The 20,480-nt window shown below is 49.8% G+C and overlaps 2 protein-coding genes across 4 annotated transcripts in view; one reads left to right on the forward strand and one right to left on the reverse strand.

Annotated features, from left to right (window-relative positions):
- Positions 1-2,507, forward strand: part of PMFBP1 (polyamine modulated factor 1 binding protein 1) — a 52,950-nt gene extending 50,443 nt beyond the window's left edge. Inside the window, exon 21 of one of the 2 annotated variants that reach the window (XM_040442975.1) lies at positions 2,167-2,507. In XM_040442975.1, coding sequence (XP_040298909.1) covers positions 2,167-2,183 — 17 coding nt within the window. In that variant the 3' untranslated portion in view covers positions 2,184-2,507. Of the gene's footprint in view, position 1; positions 848-2,166 lie in introns of those variants that run through there. The other variant, XM_040442973.1, reaches the window with a different exon arrangement.
- Positions 964-20,463, reverse strand: DHX38 (DEAH-box helicase 38). Of its 2 annotated transcripts, XM_040442968.1 has the most exons (27): positions 20,190-20,463; positions 17,846-18,185; positions 17,310-17,497; positions 16,557-16,658; positions 15,606-15,753; positions 15,333-15,451; positions 15,106-15,182; positions 14,480-14,635; positions 13,803-13,964; positions 13,503-13,610; positions 13,043-13,155; positions 11,344-11,481; positions 10,547-10,733; positions 10,226-10,411; positions 9,700-9,840; positions 9,240-9,350; positions 9,028-9,144; positions 8,737-8,844; positions 8,076-8,188; positions 7,140-7,348; positions 6,861-7,015; positions 6,276-6,431; positions 6,045-6,179; positions 5,718-5,843; positions 4,873-4,968; positions 3,325-3,446; positions 964-1,458 (listed from the first exon to the last, which is right to left on the reverse strand). In XM_040442968.1, exons 2-27 carry the CDS (start codon positions 18,166-18,168, stop codon positions 1,374-1,376), a joined length of 3,681 nt encoding a protein of 1,226 aa, XP_040298902.1. In that variant the 5' UTR covers positions 18,169-18,185; positions 20,190-20,463; the 3' UTR covers positions 964-1,373. The 2 variants fall into 2 exon arrangements, with proteins under 2 accessions (XP_040298902.1, XP_040298903.1); XM_040442969.1 differs by lacking the exon at positions 16,557-16,658.
- Positions 20,464-20,480: the final 17 nt, after the last annotated feature.

Raw genomic sequence — 20,480 nt, forward strand, 5'->3', positions numbered from 1 at the left:
GAGCAGGTAGACACCTTCTGCTAGCCCTTCACCTCAGTGCCATGATTAGAAGCCTTCCCAGAGGGGCAGCCAGAAGCCCTTTCTTCACTCCAGAGCCATGAAAAATCCGTTTCTACCTGAATTCCCAATAAAGGCAGTTAGAGGTAAAAAGAATGGAAGTGGAGGTGGTAGCTGGTGCTGGCTGGCAAAGCCAAGCTTCCAAATTCATCTGTAAAATTGACTTAAGTTTTAAATTCACATCCCAGGAACAAAGTGAGAAAGGGAATAGAAGTAATAGCAGCATGGCCCAAGGGGCTGGAGCTGAGTGCTGGCCTGGGATCAAGGTGCTTCTGAGCCCCAAGCCAACCCCAGCAGTGATTCAGCCCTGACACAGAACCTTGCAACCAGCACACCCAGCAGAAGCCCAACCCCAGGGGATCACAAAATAAAGACCGTGCGTGATGCAAAGGACCAAATACCCAAAGAGCCACCTCAGCAGATACAGGCTGCTTAACAAGAGAAAAGCTTAGTGATTTCAGTGCAAGGATCATCCTTTACACAAAAATCAAGAAGCAGTATGTTACACTAGTTTTGCCAATACAGCACCCTTACACACGCAGAGCAAACTTCTGCCATTCTGAGCAAGAGAGCAGCCAACCCACACCTGGGGAAGGGAAGAGGGCGCATGGCTACTCACCTCCCTCCCACTTGGCCGTTGGCCAGCCTTGTCCTGCCCACCAGCCTTGGGAACAGTGAGGCGCCCTCAGAGTTTGGCCCGCCTAGTGCCCCAGGCCATTATCTGTCCCTGCCAGCTGTGTCCCACCCTGCCAACCCTCTTCTAAGAGGACTGCCTGGAGAACAGAAATAAGGTGAGGTGAGATTTTAGAAGGAGCCACCTAAAGAAAGTCAAGTCGGCGTCTTGCCCATCTTCTATCATTATGTAATTTAGGGCAGCGAGGGAAAAAGGAACAGTCCAAAATGCAGTAACATTTTACAAACAATAAATTTATTTCCAAATCCTGAATTATAACCAAATTACAAGTCCCTGTAGGTCTATTTTGCTGCTTTACACAGAATTTAAAAAAACCATAGTTACGGCCAAGTCATTTATACACCAAGCATCCCAGGAATGGTTTATTTGGACACAGTGGGTCTGGCCAGCTCTCACTGCCCTGGCAGCTCTCGCTGCTCCGCACCCTGACCTGCACCCCTGCACCAAGGAACTGCCACTCCCTCTGTTGTAGAGCTGGCCCCTGCAGGAGCTTCCCCGGGGGCTGTGATGTACACAGACGAAAGTGCGCAGATGAAAGGGTTTTGTTGGCAGGCCCCAGATGCTCTGGCCACAGGGCTCAGGACTCAACACACGCTGCATCCTCTGCAGGGAGAGCCTCGGCTCAGAGCCCAAAGCGGGCTGGCGTGCGGCGAGGGGTCATGGGTTCCCCTTGCTCCTTCCGACCTGGAGTGTAGATTTTTGTAGACCTGGAGACACGGAAAGAGGGGTGAGGAATCACACTGCTACTCACGCCAACCAGGATGCGCAGCACAGCAAGGAGCCTGAGGCCTTGCTCTTTCTGTGTGTGAGCAGGCTTTGGGGCTGAACGGTCTTCTCCCCCAGCACATTTCCCCCCTGCTGCCATCCCCGTTTGTGATGGGGAGCAGAGTAACAGCACCACCTGACTCTGATACCCACCAAGGACTGTTGGCAGCTAAATTTTTTAACAATTCCTTTCATGCCTCCCAGGTGAGCTATGGAAGCAGTCTTCCAGCCACCTCACCAGACGGCCACTCCACCTTCTAATAAAGAATCTGGCTGGCCCTAGTCCCCAGTCCTGGGAGGTCATCTCTAAAACCTCGAGATTTCCAGAGGGATTGAGTGTCTCTGTTACACATGGTAACATCTGATAGTTTATCCTAACAAGAGGACTCAGGATAAGGGCTGGCCCAGCTAGAAAGACCAAGTACGTGGGGCGCCTGGGTGGCTCAGTCGGTTAAGTGGCCGACTTCGGCTCAGGTCATGATCTTGCGGTCCGTGGGTTCGAGCCCCGCGTCGGTCTCTGTGCTGACAGCTCAGAGCCTGGAGCCTGTTTCGGATTCTGTGTCTCCCTCTCTCTGACCCTCCCCCGTTCATGCTCTGTCTCTCTCTGTCTCAAAAATAAATAAACGTTAAAAAAAAATTTTTTTTTAAAGAAAAACCAAGTACATGACCAGAAGGCTATACTTTGAGACTCATGATATCAGCTCAGCCTCTATGGAAAGGAAGCTGGAGACTGAGTCAATCACATGGATACATACTCAACCATTCGTGACTATGTAATGAAACCCCAATAAAGCTCTGGACGCTGAAGCTTCCCTGGCTAGCAATGCTCTGTGCATACTATCACACACCAATGGGCCAGGAGGGTAATGCAGCCCCGAGGACAATGGAAGCTTCTCATTTGGGACCATCCCAGACCTCACTCTATGCATCTCTCCCTTGGTGCTAATTTGTAACCTTTGGCTATAATAAAATTGTAATCTCAAACACAGTACTTTCCTGGGTTCTGTGAGTTATTCTAGCAACTTATTCTAGCAACTTATTCTAGCAAGTTATCAAATGGCGGGGGAGTCCATGCAGATCCCCAAATATGTAGCAAGGTGGTCAGAAGTGAGAGGGATCTTTAGCACACCCCAAGTTATAGCTGGTGTCTGAAGTAAAGGCAGGTTTTTTTTTTGTTTTGTTTTGTTTTGTTTTGTTTTGTTTTGTTTTGTTTTCAGAGAGAGACAGAGCGTGAGCAGGGGAGGGGCAGAGAGAGAGGAGACACAGAATCTGAAGCAGGTTCCAGGCTCCAAACTGTCAGCACAGAGCCTGACACGGGGCTTGAGCTCACAGAGTGTGAGATCACGACCCAAGCTCCAGTTGGACACTTGACTGGCTGAGCCACCCAGGTGCCCCTGAAGTGAAGGCAGTCTTGTGGAGAACTGTGCCCTTCACCTGTGAAGTCTGACCTGACTCCAGGCACCAGCAGACACAGAAGCCCAAGACTCTCCTCCCGTCTCCACGTGATTTCCAAGCCCTAGCCTGTCGGTAGAGCTATAAGCCCTGCCTACTTCTCCAGCCCACCGCAGGCCTCAGTACAACATGACAATGACCAGGAGCTGCAGATGTATCACTGCCCCTTGAGAGTATGTCTGGAACTCCTCCCATGCCTCCATGGAACCAGTCAACTTCTGTGACCAGCTCAGCTCCACACACTCAAATTTTAGATCACCGGCCTGCATGGGGACCTGCTCAGTCTATCGGGCTGCTCCCCAGAGCCTCTCAGGGGCAGGCACCATCCCAGCCAGGGTCCCGAGGCCGCAGCCCACCTGACACTGCCCAGAGGGCTGCGCTTTTCTTGCTCCTGCCGGCGGGCTCGCAGCTGCTCCTCAGCCAGTGCCATCTCCTCTTCCATGGCAGAGGCTTCCTCTTTGGCCCGTCGGCGGTTCTCCTAGAAAAGGGAGGGCGAGGTACTGGGGACCACCACCAGCAGGTGGAGAGCCTTGTCCCACCCATCTCCCCACCACAAGCCAGGTGCCGTGTACACAGTGCCAGCTCCCAGAGGCAGGGCCACGTGGCTCCCTGCCCCAACACCAAGGCCATCTATTCTTTTGAGGCCAGTTCGTTGATTCAAGACAGACACGACACGATTCAGTCCTAACCCTATCGTGTCTCCGCTCTCCACTCAATTCCATAAGTACTTTCACTCTCTTACCAAGTTCACAGTAATGCCAGGAAGTACAAGAAATAGGGAAGACACGATCAGCTGGCTGGGAAGAACAGACATAAGGAAGGTGTGCACAGACCCAGTGTGGACAGTACAGACAAGAGAAGAAGGAAAGCCCCCCCACAGTCTGAAGCCCTGAAGGACAGCTCGAGGCAGCAGCCATCCACGTACGCGAAGACCATGAGGAGGTGGAGTGGCAGGGAGACAATCTATCCTGGAGGGATCAGGCAGAACCACTGACCACTCTCAGCATCCCCAAAAGTGGGGCCACCAGCCCTTACGTGCTTCCTGATAGGATCTAAAAGGAAGTTCACGGCACTGCACGCATTTGTGCATCTTTGCCAAACACAGCTGGACCTGAATCTTATCAGGCTTTTGGATTAATTACTAGTTTACAGAAAGAACATGGGACAGAGGCACAAGTTAAACGCCATCACGAAAAGCAATCGGCCAAATACAGAAAATGGAATATTCTACAAGTGACCTAGTCTCTCCGAGTAATCAATGCCATAATAAAGAATGAGAACAGAGCACATTCTAGAACATAACACTTACACATATACCAACTAACTGTAACATTCAGATTCTGATTCGAGCAAATCAAATCATACGAGTTTATCTTTGAAACAAATGACAAAATATGAATAAGGACTGGAAGACATTAAGGATTAATTCTGTTGAGTGATAATGGCAAAAAGGTTACATTTTAAAAACCAGTCTTTTTAGAGATGTTTACTCAAGTATTTATTGGTGAAATAAAGTGTCAGAGAGAGGCTTTAAAATTTTTTCTAAGAAAAAAAATTAGCGTATGGAGAAGAGGAGGAATAAGCCAAATAAGTCTGACCAACATGTTGAACATTATGGAGATTCGGTAAGGAATACATGACGGCTCCCTATACTGTTTTTTATACTTCTACGAATATTTGGACTTTTCAATAATAAGGTTTTTTTTAAAAGGCTCATCCAACCAAGCAACTGGAGCAAATGGGCGAAAATCTACCATACCAACCTGGCTCCATCACAGCTTTTATGTTTGAGAGAGAAGTAAGGAGGACAGGGGTCAGGTGAGGACGTGTCTTCAATCCCGGGCTGTGCGAAAAATGGGTCCCACAGGCAAACAGAACCTCCGTGGCGAGCGTGGGATGCTTACCTGCCGAGACTTTCCTGCCTGTTTGACGCTGTAGAACATGGGGCCCAGCTCCGCCAACCACTCTCCATCCACAGCAGTGACACACTGCATGTACTCCTGCAGGCAGAAGGGTCACAAAGCGGTGGTCACAGGAAGGCCAATGCTTTGGACCGTCCCTCGCCGAGTAGTTCCACAATCGGGACCTACATGGGAAGGGCCTGACCCCCAGCCCTGTGAGGCTGAAAAAGGCAGACATAAGCCCCAGACACTGGAATTTTAATCTTTTCTCCCAAATCCCTCCATGCTTGAAAAAATGCCCCTCCCCCACGCCCAGTACCCAAGAGAAAAGGCCTAACCCCTCAGAAAGCCTTTTTTTTTTTTTTTAATTTTTAAATGTTTATTTATTTTTGAGACACAGACAGAGTGCGAGCGGGGGAGGGGCAGAGTGAGAGGGAGACACAATCCGAAGCAGATTCCAGGCTCTGAGCTGTCAGCACAGAGCCCAATGTGGGGCCTGAACTCACAAACCGTGAGATCATGACCCGAGCTAAAGTCAGACATTTAACCAACTGAGCCACCCAGGCTCCCCAGAAAGCCCTTCTAATGATACCAACAGGGGTTGCTCATCCCTGGCAGCAAGTAACAAACAATCCTGCTGGCATAGCTGAGGTCACTGGCATCTGAAGGTCAATTCCAAGTAAGCATCCTCAAATCCTCAAATCTCTCAATTCGTCTCAAAGCAACACATGTGGCCTCAAGTCTCCCAGGCTCAAAGCTCACACAGGAAGGCAATGAAGGGTTACAAAGGGTTACCCGGCCCAGCCAGGTAGGCCCACGTCAAGTAAACTGCGTCAGAGAAGACTCACCTTGGTGGTCATGACCAGCTCGTGATACACTATGTAGTCTGGGGTGTAGCCCATTCCAAAGAGGGAGCTGGTGGGGTGCAAGTGGCAGGGCATCCCTGTCCGGATATTCACATACTCCCCGATTCCCTAGGGAAGAGACACAAAAGGTGGCCACATCAGGACAATACTGCTCATCTGGGCAGCCACTCCATCCCAGGTCTTGACAAAGGCCTTGGTGGGGAAAACCCAGGTCTGTAGGACTGTACAATGAGAATGAAAGAACTCCGCGCTGGTATGATTATCAGGCCAGGAAAGGGCCACAACTCCCTCAAGCTCCTCTGGGCTCACCTTGAGCTTGGCTGCCTGGTGAAAATAGGCAGCACAGATACACTTCCTGACGATGTCCCAGTCAGTGCCACACGAGGCCAGGCTCATCCGCTGCTGTACCATGATGTCTTTGAGCTGAGCCCGCACCTCCCGGACCTAGAGAAGGACACAGGGCAGGCAAGGATGAAGCCCGCCTTCTCCTGCCTCCCTGCCTCACCCCAACATCCTGCTTATCTGGGCGACTGCCCCCACCTTCCGCATGGCCTTGGCATGGATGAAATGATCATTACACCAGATGGTGGAGTAATTATTATTCTTCCACTGCAGGTAGACATTCAGGTAGGTCAAATGATCACTCTCGGGGACAGCAAACTTCTCCCGGATTTGATCACTCTCCTCCTCTCGGCCCTAGAAAGGAAAAAGGACCCTTACTGTAAGCACGGGGAGTCCAGGCCCACTGCAAGGATCCCGGAGCTTTTCACACTGTTACCTGCCTGCACGCACAGCTTTAAACACATCAGTGTGTTACCCTAACGATCCAGGGAAAATAACGTAGCTTCTGACAAAACATCTACTCTAAAACGTGACAGCTCAGGCACAACTACACCAGACGATAAGAAATTTCCAAATCACCTGAAAACCACTGATCTAGCCCATGCTTTCCCCTACCCCAACCTGCTTAACAGAAAGCAGTAATACCACTCTTTGGAAACTTTGACTCCCATGCCTCTGTTCCATTTTAATGATACAGAAAGAAATCAGTCCTCTCTAACCCTTCCTCAACCCGGTAAAGCCCCCTGCAGCTTCGAGGAGACCAGAGCGGCCACCACCACCAACCTTGGGCCTGTAGAAGATGGCTGGCACCGAGAGCATGGACACAATGAGCAGGATCTCGGAGCTGCAGCCCATGTCACAGGACACGATGAGCATCTTGGACAGGGCCGGGTCCAGCGGGAACTCTACCATCAGCCGCCCAGTCGAGGTCAGCCCACCTGGGAGACGAGTGAATCCAGACATTCGGTGGACACAGTGAAGTAAACGAGGAGCGAAACCGACCGCCAGAGCCCGTGAGCACCACCACCACCACCCCTATCTCCAGCTCCCGGGGCTCGGCACCTGTGTTGTCCAGGGCCCCAAGGATCCAGAGCTGATACATGGAGTTGAGCATGTTGTCCTCGGGGGGCGGGTCCATGAAGTGGAACTGCAGCAGGTCCTGCACCCCGAGGGACTTCAGCAGCAGCACCACGTTGGCCAGGTTAGTCCTCTGGATCTCGGGCACCGTGGTCGTCAGGAGCTCGTTCTTGTAGGCGCTCTGGGTGTAGAGCCTGCCGGGAAGAAGACCACACTCTGCTGCATCTACCGCCTCGGGGCCCAGCTGCCCGCGCAGGGGTCCCTGCAGTGGAAGACCCAATGCTACCCCAGCTTTGCCCTGCACCTGCACCCCACAGAGGTCAGTACAGAAGAAAGCCACAGGCAGGGAGGACAAGTTCTCATTTCTTCTCCCACCTGCCTTGTTCTCTCTGAATCCCGGATTTCCACCCATTCAAATCAGTCCTGCCAATTGACTCTTCTGCTGGAGTCTCCTACATATTTGTTTCAATTCTGGAACCAATGAGCCTGGGACGAGATTTATGGCTCGGTTTTGTTTTCTTTATGCTCTTCTGTATTTTCTGAATTTCTGTAGCAAATACGTTATTTTTTAAAACACGAAAATCAGAAAAACTAACTGCAGAAGTGTAACAGGAGCCAAGATATAATCTGCTCAGACTTAGCCTGTGAGAGTCTTCAGGTGCAGGTACGTTCAACATGGGACTGCCTGACACCCAAAGCTGCTCAGACCTCCAAGCCATCTGGAAAGGCTACTCTTTGGCTCAGCAGCATATGAGGAGCAAACCACCAAGTGGCAGCCCCACCATCAGTCCTGAGCCTCAGGGATCCTAGGGCCAGCATCCCTCTGCTGGATCACAGTCCAGTCCCCACTGCCCCAGCCTGGGCTCCACACTCAGCAATCCCAGCGCTGCCCCAGAGAGCAGGCTAGCACAGGGCTCCTACCTGAAACACTGACCTGGGCCCGTCCTGCCGGCTCGCCCTGACCTCTGGTTGGCATTGGCCTGGCTGATGGGATAGATCTGTAGAGCATCCATGCCAATCCTGGGGTTGAAGACCTAGGAGGGGACAATAAAGAGCTGATTAAGCATAGAGTAAGGGGAAAGGGGGAGGCAACCTTGAGACAAAGACAGACAAACCCTGGTTGCTACGCAGCACAGAGTACAGCGTTTTAGCAATGCAGACAGCCATCCTTTTTCCTTTTTAAGTAGGCTTCATGCCCAGTGTTGAGCCCACTACAGGAGGTGAACTCATGACCCTAAGATCAAGACCTGAGCTGAGATAACAAGTCAGTCGCTTAACCCACCGAGCCACCTTGGTGCCCTGGCAGCCATCCTTTTGAAACCAGGAACCTTAAGAAATTTCCCCACAAATACCAGCTCTGTGGATCTGCACAGAGTTATTAAATCATCTAACTCATGGCGTTATCACAAAGATTAGGTCAATCAAGTGCACAGCAAAATCAGCACTCAAATGTTAGCCTCTTAAATCCAAGTCCATTCCTCGTTTAAGGGCTAAAGACCCAGGGCCTGCCTTCCCACCACCTACTACATTGAGTTAGCTTCAGGTGAAGGCCCAGGGCCCTAGTGCCTGTGTCTTTTCTTACCTTTAATTTGCAATAACCAGAGTCAATAACAAACATGATGCCATCGACAGTCAGAGATGTCTCGGCAATGTTGGTGGCAACGATACACTTCCGAACTCCATCTGGAGCCTAGAACCAGGCAGGATGTACAAAGAGGGAAGGCTGTAGGCCCTCAGGTAGGAAAGACTCCACAGGGCAAAGAGCACACCCCACCCCTGCAGGGAAAGTAACACCCTCTCTCTAGTCCTCCCTTGGGAAAATCCAGGGAGACCCAAAGGTGGGTACCCAAGACAGATATTCTTGCTATCATACCTTCTGGAAAATTTTGGCCTGGAGATCAGAAGGCAGCTGGGAGTAGATGGGCAGCACAGCCAAGGCAGGTGCATTCTCTAGTTCCTCCAGATGTTCCACAATCTGGTCTGAGGTCACCTGAGGGCACAGAGAGGAGCCATGAGATACCAGAGCCCCAAACTCCCATATGTAGGATACTACCTGCTCATCATGGTCATGACCAAGGCACGCACCTCAATGTCCTCTTGGCCAGGCATGAAGATAAGGATATCCCCGGGGGCCCCCGACAGATGCACCTGTAAGGACTGCTTCACTGCGGCCTCCACATAATCCTCCTGCGGCGTCTGCAACACCAGTCAGAGACATGGTCAAAGGGAAGCATCGAGAGAAATGCAGGCTGGACATCCCTCAGGAACTGGTGGTCAGTCACTGGTATAGGGATAGAGCCAGTGGACTTTCAGGGCTACAGATGGGCCTGACTGCCCTCTCTGGACCCTGCACTGCTGCTCTAATGAAAGAATAAAACTAGACCTCCCCCGAGTACAGTCCTTTGTGTCTCAGACCTAGAGCTAGAGTGCCCCATCTGCCCCACGGTAACCCCAAAAACCTTTCCTGGCTCAGTTCCCTACCCCATGCCCTCCAACTGACTTCTCATCAGAGGTCAGGAATGGTTCAAAAAGGAGGCCTCAGTACCTTGCTGAAGAGAATGTCAACAGGGAAGGTACGACCAGGGATGTGGAAGATGGGAACATTCCCGAAAAAAGCAGCAAATTTCTCTGCATCCATAGTAGCCGATGTGACAATGAGCTTCAGGTCTGAGCGCCTAGCCACCACCTGAGAGAAGAGGTCAGTCCAAGGCTTCCCTATAGATTTGGAACACTTGGCTCCCTCCCTCCAATCTCAGCAACATTACTCCCAGATGAAACAAGCTGAAGCTGACAGATGGGCACATTAGATTCCTAACAGTCATGAGGACCGAACCCATAGAGCCACGGCCAAGAGAACCCGGAGTCTCTTGGCTGAGCAAGAACAGAATAAACTACAACCCAGGTCTCAACCTGGCAACCTGGAGGCCTCAGCAAACTCAGGCCTGTCAGAGACCCTCTTGGATCCCCCAGGCGGGACCCCAGCCCACCCGGAGTACCTCGGTCATGAACTACCAACAGGGCATGCATCAAAGCCCCACGGGTGCAGACAGACTGTGCCCCACAGCCCTCACCTCCCGCAGCAGCCCAAAGAGCACGTCAGTGTTGAGGGAGCGCTCGTGAGCCTCATCCATGATGATGGCACTATAGTGATCCAAGTCTGCTTCCCGGAGGGACTCCCGGAGCAGGATCCCGTCAGTCATGTATTTGATCAAGGTGTTTTCTGAGGTGCAGTCTTCAAAGCGGATGGCATAACCCACCTGAAAGTCAGGGAGAGACAGCTCAGAAGCTCTGGGCCCCAGCTCACTGCCCGCATACCCCATGCTGGGCCCAGGCTTTAGGAGGTCAGCTCAAAAGGACGGAAGCTGTACAGCTCAGCCCTGGTGCCCACTCACCTCCTCACCAAGGCTTCCTCCCATTTCTTCACTGACTCTCTTGGCCACCGACATGGCAGCCACACGCCGAGGCTGGGTGCACCCAATCATCCCGTAGTCCGTGTAACCGTCTTCATGCAAGTACTGTGTCAGCTGGGTGGTCTTACCGCTCCCTGTTTCTCCAACCACAATCACGATGCTGTTATCTCTACAAGGGAAAGAAGACGAAGGGCAAACAGGTCAGGCGGATGGCCACCTCCAATCCTCCAACAAGACGCTGCCACCTCCTATGCCTATGTCTGGCTATCCAAGGAGCACGCCTGCTTAAAGGCAGATTTCCCTGGGAAAACAGCCCCGAATGAAGACACCCCCTACAATTTCTAGAAGATGGTAAGGTTTAGGGGTGCCTAGGTGGCTCAGTCAGTTAAGCATCCAAGTCTTAGTTTCAGCTCAGATCATGACCTCACGGTTTGTGAGATTGAGCCCCACATCGGGCTCTGCATGGACAGCACAGAGCCTGCTTAGGATTCTCTCTTTCTCTCTGCCCCTCCCTGCTCATGCCCCCTGCCTCTCTCAAAATAAATAAATAAAACATTTAAAAAAAAAGAAGATGGTGAGGTTTAAACAAATGAAATATAACAGAGCAAAGTCATTTTGCTTATTACTTCATGCAAAGTAGCCCAGGGTATGGAGGTCAGATAAGAAAAAATTCTCTCCCTTCTCTACCAGATGCAACAGCCCAAAGTAAAAGAGCTACTGAGTAAACACAAGGGACCCAAGGGACACCCAGTCAACACTGGAATTCCTAGACAAGTTACCTGATAATAGTGAGTAGCTCCTGCTGCACAGCAAAGATGGGCAGGTACTGCCTCTGCTCCAGAATCGACTTCTTTTTGGCAAATTCGCTGCTAGCTTCACTCTTTTTCTTCATGTGATCCGCAAACTTCTGCTCCGTCCTGAGAACACACAGCAGCCTAAGCACCCTGCACAATTTCCCACACTGTTTTTCCTGACTGGGTTACTGTCCTTCTTCCTACACCCAAGAACAAGACCCACCTCAACAAGACGCAAGAAATCTTTGAGACACTAGAGCAGCCAGGTGATCCAAGATGTTTCTCGTCTCCTCTGGCCTAAGGGACTAGAACTGCAGTCTGAGAACCATCATCCACAACATACCCAACATTCCCTGGGCAAAGAAAACTAAGTATGACTCAGAGGAGTTCAGGTTAACAAATGGGCCAGTTCTCTGCCCCAAAAAGCTCAACCAGAAGAGGAACTGAGATCACCAGGTAATTATCTTGTACAGAATACCCAGCACAATGCTCAATGCTCGAAAGGCTAAATGGAGGAGTCATGGCTACAGAGTCCTGACCAGGGTCAGACCTCCTCTCTCCTCCTGGCAGGATGGCGGATGGCATGGTCTGTAAAGCTTCGTTTTCAAAGAATTGTGAGAAAAAATAGTCCCACTTAGTAGTGACCTCCAGCTTCTAGTGAAAGCACACATATATCTGACACATGTATACACGCCTAGACTCCAAAGAACTTTGTAATTTTCCCAAAACTGCAAAGAGAGAGCAGTTCAGTGCTGCCAGTGGGTGTCCACATGTCTGCTGCCCGCCACTCTCCCGAGAGACCTGTCCCCCTTTCAGACCTCCCCCCACACCCTGTCAGGCTTCCTATTCTAATTTCTCCGTCACTCTCAGTCAGCTAACAATTAATGCCTACGGGATTACATTTATAAACTAACAAGGGCTGACCATCAGTACTGACTTCTCATTTGGGTTATTTCTCAGAGGGGTGCAGGGAATTATTCACTTGGATGCCAGTTCAGTAAGACTTCAGTATGTTCAAAGGATGAGATTCAGGAGGGACATTTGAGTCCAGCCATCTACCCAAAGTGTGAACCCCAACAGGCAGCTATCTACCATCTGCTTAAATACCTCTATGAACAGCGAAGCCACTCCCTGGTAAAAACAATCTTTCCTATTTTCAAAACACTGTTAAAAGTGGTTCTTCCTTCCATTAAACTGAAATCTAAGGGGGCAAAGCCTACCTTCCAACACTGAACATCAGAAGTGCACTTCAGCACCATGACTAAGACACCAGGCTCCAAAGCTACAATGTCTGGGTCTGAGCATCGCTCCATTTACAGCTGGGTGACCTCAAACAAGTTACTTAACCTCCCTGGGTCTCATCCTCTACACACGAAAAATGGGAAGGAGAGCACCTATCTCGTGGGACTGTCGTTGAGAATTCAGTCAGTATCTGCGAGGCATTTAACGCTGACAGGCACTGAGGTCACTCCTATAGCAGTAGTAGTGGTGGTGGCAGGAATAATATCTAGGAAAAGCTGAAGATGGTAGAAGAGAGACCAGGAGGAAGGGATGAGAACAGACTAGAAGATCCAAAGTGACCTAATTTTTCTGTTCATGAGCCACAAATTCTCTCAGTTCCCCAGCAAGTGTCCTTGAGGGCCGCTGGCTCAGGAGACAGCCCACTGCTGACCAAGACTCCTACCTATAGTCCACTTTACCGTCTTCTGTCAGCGCTTTATCGGGCTCTTCCTCTTTTTTGACACCCATTATATCTCCCAGCTTGGTTCCAGCCAGTTCCCAGTGTTTGTGTTGAGCCTAAAAAAAATACGGAAAGTCTGCTCCATCGTGTAACACGACTGTGGTCCATGGCAAACCAATCCCACTTGCACAGGAGGCTCCATCTAGCAGATGGTAAATTCCCACAAAGCCGCAGTGGCCCGGCGCCCACATTCCCTTCTTCTACCTCAAGCCACCAGAGCATCGGGCCCTGTGGTTGTCTTAACAAAGGCCTTGGTGGAGGAACACGAAGCCCTCCTCCAACAGCTGGTTCTTGCTGTGTGAGTGTCCTCGAACTTCCAAGAGGACCTCTACCCATGAGATCTCATGCAATTTCTAAAAAGAAAAAAAACAGACTCCCAGGCCCCAAAGGACAAGAAACCAACCTTTTTGCGTTCCTTCTGCTCCCTGTGCTTCCGCACTGTTTGACTGCCTTTCCGGGCAATAATGGCCAGGTCAGAAGTAGCATCCTTGACTGGAATCACAGGCTCTGGCTGTAGGTTGGAGAAAAAGAGGAATTCTCCACTGATCGTTACACTCAACAGGAAGGTCCACTTCATGACAGTCCTAATAAATGAAAGGATTTCTATCCTATTGGGATGGGGGCTTTTTTTCCTCTTTTTCCCCCCCCCACCCTCAGCTCAATTCTATCTGAGCTTTCTTCTCTCAGGCCCCAGCGGCCTCACCTGCTTGGTGAAGACGATGCGTCCATCAAGGAAGGGAGGAACCAGGTTGTGCACCATCAGATGCACCTTGGCTGCGCTGTCCTCCTCAAAGTCCTCATCCACCTCTAGCCGATGGACCACTCCACTGGTGAGCATGCGGTTGGTCTCCCAGCGCTCGTTATCCTATGAGAACACAACGGGGGGCCGCGCTCAGACTGCAACCACAAGGCATCTGAAAGGTCACTGGGAGAGTCCACACATCAAGTCCTGAGAGAAGGGCCACACGAGGCCTGGGCCGTAGACATGTCACAGGCCTCTGTACCCTGTGGCTCCTAAGAAAGAAAAGTGACTGATCCCAAACAACCGGCGACAGTTTTTCCAAGCAGCAGCCCTTTATATGTGAGTCAGAACCTCTATACGGACACACAAATGGCGAGCGTCCACAGCCCCACGCAGAGACACAAAGAACACCCTACTAGTTCCCATCCCAGCACGGAAGGAGGACTACGAGAGAGAGAGGTTAGGAGATAACTACTGAAAGGTTCTACGCCCACCCTCCTCAGACTCTAGAGGCACAGCGACACCCAATACTTCAGCGACGAGAGGCCAGCTGTGCTGCCACCATGTGTACAAGGCCCGCACTTCTCCCACATGCCCAACACCAGCCGGGTTCACTCCAGCTACCGCCAGCAGCCCACCTCATTGATCTGCCTCCGCTGAGCAGAAATGCGCTTCTGCTTCTGTTTATGCAGGTGCTGCTCCCGCCTCCTCACGTAGTCCTCGGAGGAGTAGGCCAGGGGGTTGTGGAACTCATCGTATCCCTCATCCATCATGTACCAGTCCCGGTCAGCTTGCTGCAGTGATGTGACAGAGCGGTGAAAACAAGGAACAGATCGAGTTTATGTGCAAGACAAGACCAGAGGGGAGGTGTCTGGTGAGAAGTCACTGGTGTGGTGGAACAATGTTTGTGGGAGGTGCAGGAGGAAGGTGCAGGAGGTGCTCTAGGACGAGCCATGTGGAGGACACAGGCGGGGACGGACTATGTGGCCGCCCATCGTGACGGCACTTCTTACATTCACCACACGGTGGCACCAACGCTTAACTAAAACAGGTCTGCCAGTGGCAGGTGAGAAGTTTCACAGAGGAGCCTGTGCCTCTGGAGAGACTCCGAGGCTTCGGGACTGAATCCAGCTCGGCTCTAGAGACTGTCCAGTGCTAACTGCCCTCATCGAAGTCCAATTCCACTAGAGCGTCACTCGTGGCCCATTCACCCATGGAGGTCCACCACTCCTCATTCGGTGCCTCAAAGACATAAGGTTTTTACCCTCTGGTCATCTTCCCACTGCTGCCGTTCCTCTTCTGTGTCAAATGAAATTCCTTCTTCACCATCCTCCCGTCTTCCTGAAGGAGAACACGCAGCAGGTCAGTCCAAACACCCCCAGCCCTACCAAGAGCCCTGCAAAACCGCACAGCTCCAGAAGCGCAGCTTTGCTCAGCCTCACTGGGACAAGTGATCCCGCTTCCCTGTCCCCCTCCCTCCCCCTGCCTTACCTCGGCCCCTGGACAGACGGGGTGTGGACCCCAGGTGTCTCCTGTCATCGGCCCATTCGTTGTATTTGTAGGATGGGGTTGGCAGAGGTGTGTCATCTGAGTACCTGCTCCTCACGGACCTGGGAGACCGTGTAACCAGCATCACTAAGTCACTAAGCTGAGACATGTTCCCCAGCTGCCATCTGTTCCCCCAGCCCAGATCCCTTTGCCCTCATCACGTCCACCCTTTGCCACCCACCCAGAGAAACTGGGCTGCTCTGCCCAGAACATCACCTATCGCGATCTCGACTGGACTGCCGATGGCTCCGCTCAGAATCTCGATAGGAAGGTGTCGGGGAAGGCGATTCCCACTGCGAGCGCCTTGAGGAACCACAGCCACTGTCCTCTTCCTCCCAGGTAGACCTTGAAGGGGTAGCTGCATCTGGGGCGACAAAGAACACATCCACCAGAAACCTCTAACTTCACTGGGACACGGCTCTAGGGCTATCAGCCAAAAGTGAATTCCCCAAATCTCTTTCTTTCACTATCGATAGACTTGATATCTACTTGTAACACAATCTTGACAATTTTTAAGGTATCTGGATTTTAATAGGCCAGTTTTCACGTATTTATAACACTTTTCTTTTTTTTTAATGTGTTTACAACATCTTGAAGAATATCCAATTTCTCTCAGCAAACATACTCCTCTTGAATATAAACAACTTTTTTAAGTTTATTTATTTATTTTGAGTGTGTGTTGTGTGTGCACAAGTGGGGGAGGAGCAGAGAGAGTGAGAGTGAGAGTGAGAGAGAGAGAGAGAGAGAGAGAGAGAGAGAGAGAGGATGAATCTCAAGCAGGCTCCACACTGCCGTCACAGAGTCCGACGCGGGGCTCGAACCCATGAACCGTGAGATCATGACTTGAGCCAAAGTTGGATGCTTAGCCGACTGAGCCACCCAGGTACCCCTAAATAATTATTTTTAATCAATTCTTCTGTTCCCCAGCTCCCTATTCTTTCCTGCCATTTGGAAAACTGGCCATTCAGTCCACTGGCCTACCAACTTAGAGGAGCATATCCGTCTCAACAGGGAGGTCCACGGCCTTCCAACCTGACTCAGAACCAAGTATTCCAAGAAGTTCATAGTGGAACCAGCAGTTGACTCTGCCCATGGCATATCAACTGAGGACGCTGCCTTGTATACACTGACCCCTGACAAATCACCACAAGCAACGGCTCGGTCTACCTTTAGGTCGGTGTCTCGGGCTCTCTGGTTCATTTCTTCTGCTGCGCTCTGACCCTCCATCCCGCTCAGATCTGCTGCTGTGTCTGCTTCTATCCCTCTCATCTGTCAAGAGCCACGTGCAGAGCTTAGAAAATGTGTGTCCCATCCTAACTTCCACCCATCTTCACCCTAGAGAAAGGACAGGCCTTCCCACTCACTCACAGGTGCAACCTGCACTGCTCTAATGCGATCCATGGGCTCCTGAAACTCACATATCCCCATTCTTTCAGGGGGAAAAAATAGTTACTGGCTACAAAGTTTCAAACTCACAGTAACAGTTATTTTCCTGCAAGAATTCAAAAAACAATAGTTATAAGTCTACAATGAATAGCTGTTAATGGTTACCAGTCTATAAGCTATAAAATTTAAATAATACTGAGCAAAGCCAGCGTTGGATTCTATGTCCAGCTTTGCTTCACAGCACTGTCCTTTCTCTGTCAGCAACACCAGTGTAAATTCTGGTTTCTTATACACACTGCCTGGTATTGCCTTTATCACCAATTTTCATAATTAAACGAGAACTACACACTCAAGCAAAGCAGCTATGCTGCAAGTGACAGTTCTTAAACAGCCTGCTATTCCCAACCCCAACACTATCAACACCAACAGGGCTCCCTAATTATCAGGCATTAGAAAAATTCCTGCAACAGGAAAGAAGCTGATATGTCCACTCAAATGCTTACTGGGCTATAGGAACTAGGCTGGGCTGGTTACCTCTGTCTCTCTTGCGGTCAGAGTCTCGATCCCGTGATCTCTCTTTCTTCCGATCCTTTTCTTCTTTGGACGAGGCATAGACGCCATGTTCCCGCCGCTCCCGCTCTCTCTGCCGACTGCGTTCCCAAAACTCTTCACTCACACCACCAGGATGGGATGGAGTCTCTACCCGAGCAGATCGATAATGCCTGAAACAGAGAGGGCAAGTGGTAAAACGCCCCTCCTTAGGAGAAAAACCTTGCCCCCAAAGGGGGGCTGGCTGGGTGACCTGACCTTTTCCACTTAATCTCCCTACAGGCTTACTGATGGCAACAACCCAAATCATTTCTAATCTTTGTGCTCTACTCTTTAGTCACCTTTGAATGTTCCCCACACATCTGAAGAAAATATCACTTCCTATCTACTTCAATACTACAGAATCATAATAAAACCATAAAGATCTATATGTCCAACAAGAAAACAGAAATCAACATGGGATGTTATTCCCTGGCCTCCATTCTCATTCCCTTTTGGTCAACCCATCCAAAAGCCTTTACCTGTCTTTTCGGCTATGTCGGCCAGCTTGGTCACTATCTTCCTCCTCAGCATCTCTCTGGTCATCTTTGCTCTCTTCCCAGTCCTTGTAGGAAGAGATTCTGGACTTCTTCTTGTCCTCTCCATCGTCCTTCTCCTCTCGCTCCCTTCGTTTCAGGGAAGCCAACAAGTCCAGTCCCAGCAAGGAAGGGCGGGGGGCAGGGGCCTTGAAGACATGCTGTTCACTGGCTGCACTTTTAGTCTTACAAATAAGACCACCAACCTGAGAGTCCAGATCAGTGCCTTCCAATCGATGGATCGAGGCATCCTCGCTGGTGTCCTCCATGACAGGCTCTGGGATTTCTGTGGAAGGAAGACAACCCATTTTGTATTGGATATAAAAGGAGAAAAGGTATAGCTCTGCTATATCCCAGAATAACTGAAGTTACAGGGATATTCAGGGAGTTAACCTCCCCATCAAGACCAGGATTTGCTTAGCTACCTCTTGCCAAAATCTTTCCATTATGTCACTGACAATCTCAAAAGATCCTCCTACTCCCACTCTGATACACATCAGAAACAGAGACACACATTCACACACCCACCAAACACCGGGATCCAAGAGGATACCAGGCAAGCACAGTCCTCACGAAGGACACTTACTAGAACATGATGGCATCTAGAAAGGGACTGTAGGGGGAATACCACTAGATTTGAAGTCAGAATCCTCAATTACAATGCAAGCTTTTGATATTTTCTACTTGTATGATTGTAAGCAGATAACTTAATATTTGGTTAGGCATAATTTCTGTATCTGTGAAACAGAAATATTTTTTGCTTTATTTAGTCCACGGAATTATTATAAGAATCCCACAAGAAAGTGTATGCGAAAGCTCTCTGTAACCATAAAGCCATACATAAAAGTAACTGTCACGTTATTTTATTTGCCATGCTTCTCTGTACTAATCGGGGCTCAACATTTTCTACATGAGCCCTTCTACCTCTCCCTCCCTTTAAACTACAGATACAGCAGAGTAGACATGCTGGGGTATAAAGCTACCATATACTATGTGATCCATATACTAGTGGATTTTTGTGGACCAGTTGTGTTTTGTAGAAAAGAATTACCTCCCGGCAGTTGGGATCTTGTTTAATAACAATCCATGTTCACCAAAAATATTAACGAGAAACACTAGGTTATGAAATGGTTTCCTGAAAAGTATTAAGATGATTATAAGACTTTCTGACACTCAACGTGTATCAAATTCATTCCTCTTTACATCCCATTACACACCATCCACTTATACACCGATTCTAGGTGCTTGGATAATTCTCCTCTTTCAACAAGTCAGTGAAGCAAAGGAACTGTCAAGGTGTAGGGTACCACCAGAATCCAGGATGTTTTGCTCAGTTCTAATTAACATGCACGGCTCTACAGAGAAATATTGCCAAACATAATATCAACACAGACACAAGAGTTGCATTTTGAAAAATGCCATCAGGCAGAAGAGAAAAGACAGAGCTGCATATTGGTGACTTCTGTGCATGTGAGGAAATCTAAACAGGAAGGTAAACATATATATGCTATGCTCAACAGTAGCATAAACTAAAAAATATACTCCTAGATTGCCAAAGAGAACCTTGTCTATCTTGCTATTACTACAGCCAGCACTTAGTGAAATAAAGTTTGGTGAATAAATGAATGAATGAATTTAAACTGATTAATGGAGAACAGGAAAACAAACATATCTAGAGACAGCAAAGGAAGATCCCAATAGCACAAGACAAGGAGTCTGATAGGATTTAACTAGCTGCTGAGAACAAATAAGGAATTAAAAGGACTGGATTCTGGAGAATGATTAGTGACAAAGAAGCCAATTAAGAATAGAAAATTTAGAAAAACTAGATTTACTCATTCAACAATTTTTCATCGAATACCTTATGTGACCCAATCACTGTTCTGGGCAATAGGAAAAGAACAAAGAACAAAACAGGCAAAAATCCCGCCCTCTTGGAGTTGACATTCTAGTAGAGGAGATCACATAGTAAAGATACCACTATGACAGAGAAGAAAGACACAAGGAGCCCTACTTAGGCTCGGCCTCTGCTTGGGAGGGGGCCAATGTAGAGGCCTAAAGAAGGGTGCAGGATGACCCCTGGGCAGCCAGGCAGCAGTACTGACCAGATCAAGGAGAAAGGACAGGAAAGCCCGGACCGGTGCAGCATCCCAAGGGTAAGAAAGACAAATTGGGTGACAGGGACGAGACCGCAAACTCGGACCGGAACCTGAGCGAAGGACCCATATCCGCCGCTTGGAGCTGCCGTAATTGGCGAAGGGCCGGTCAAGAAGAAAGAAAGGACACTCACCTCACCAAATCCGACTCTTGGGACCTCCTGTCCCAGATTTCGGGGCGCCGGCACCGCCACCTCTCACTCAGATCGCCTCAGAAAGCCAATCCCAAACCTTGAGCGCAGCCATTATTGTCCCATAATACCCTGCGCGATCCCCTCTATCCGTCCAGAGATAACCATCGAGAGCAGCCCGGAAACCGCCGGTTCCTGGCGCCAAGTGTGGTATAGAAAGCAACCAAGCACTCAACGCTAGAGTATCCTCCTCTGGAACCCTGGTCAGAGACATTTCCGAGTCTCATCGCGACC

Source organism: Herpailurus yagouaroundi, unplaced genomic scaffold (assembly GCF_014898765.1).
Source record: "Herpailurus yagouaroundi ecotype Mexico unplaced genomic scaffold, PumYag 190, whole genome shotgun sequence".
Classification (NCBI taxonomy): domain Eukaryota; kingdom Metazoa; phylum Chordata; class Mammalia; order Carnivora; family Felidae; genus Herpailurus; species Herpailurus yagouaroundi.

What these genes read in the sequence shown, in the direction of transcription:
- DHX38 (XM_040442968.1), bottom strand. Translation starts at nt 18,168, where the DNA reads ATGGAGGACACCAGCGAGGATGCCTCGATCCATCGATTGGAAGGCACT. An exon ending in TTGACATTCTCTTCAGCAAG is followed by an intron (nt 9,351 to 9,699) that starts GTACTGAGGCCT and finishes CTGGTGTTGCAG; the next exon opens with ACGCCGCAGGAGGATTATGT. An exon ending in ATGCCAAGGCCATGCGGAAG is followed by an intron (nt 6,180 to 6,275) that starts GTGGGGGCAGTC and finishes GTCCTTCTCTAG; the next exon opens with GTCCGGGAGGTGCGGGCTCA.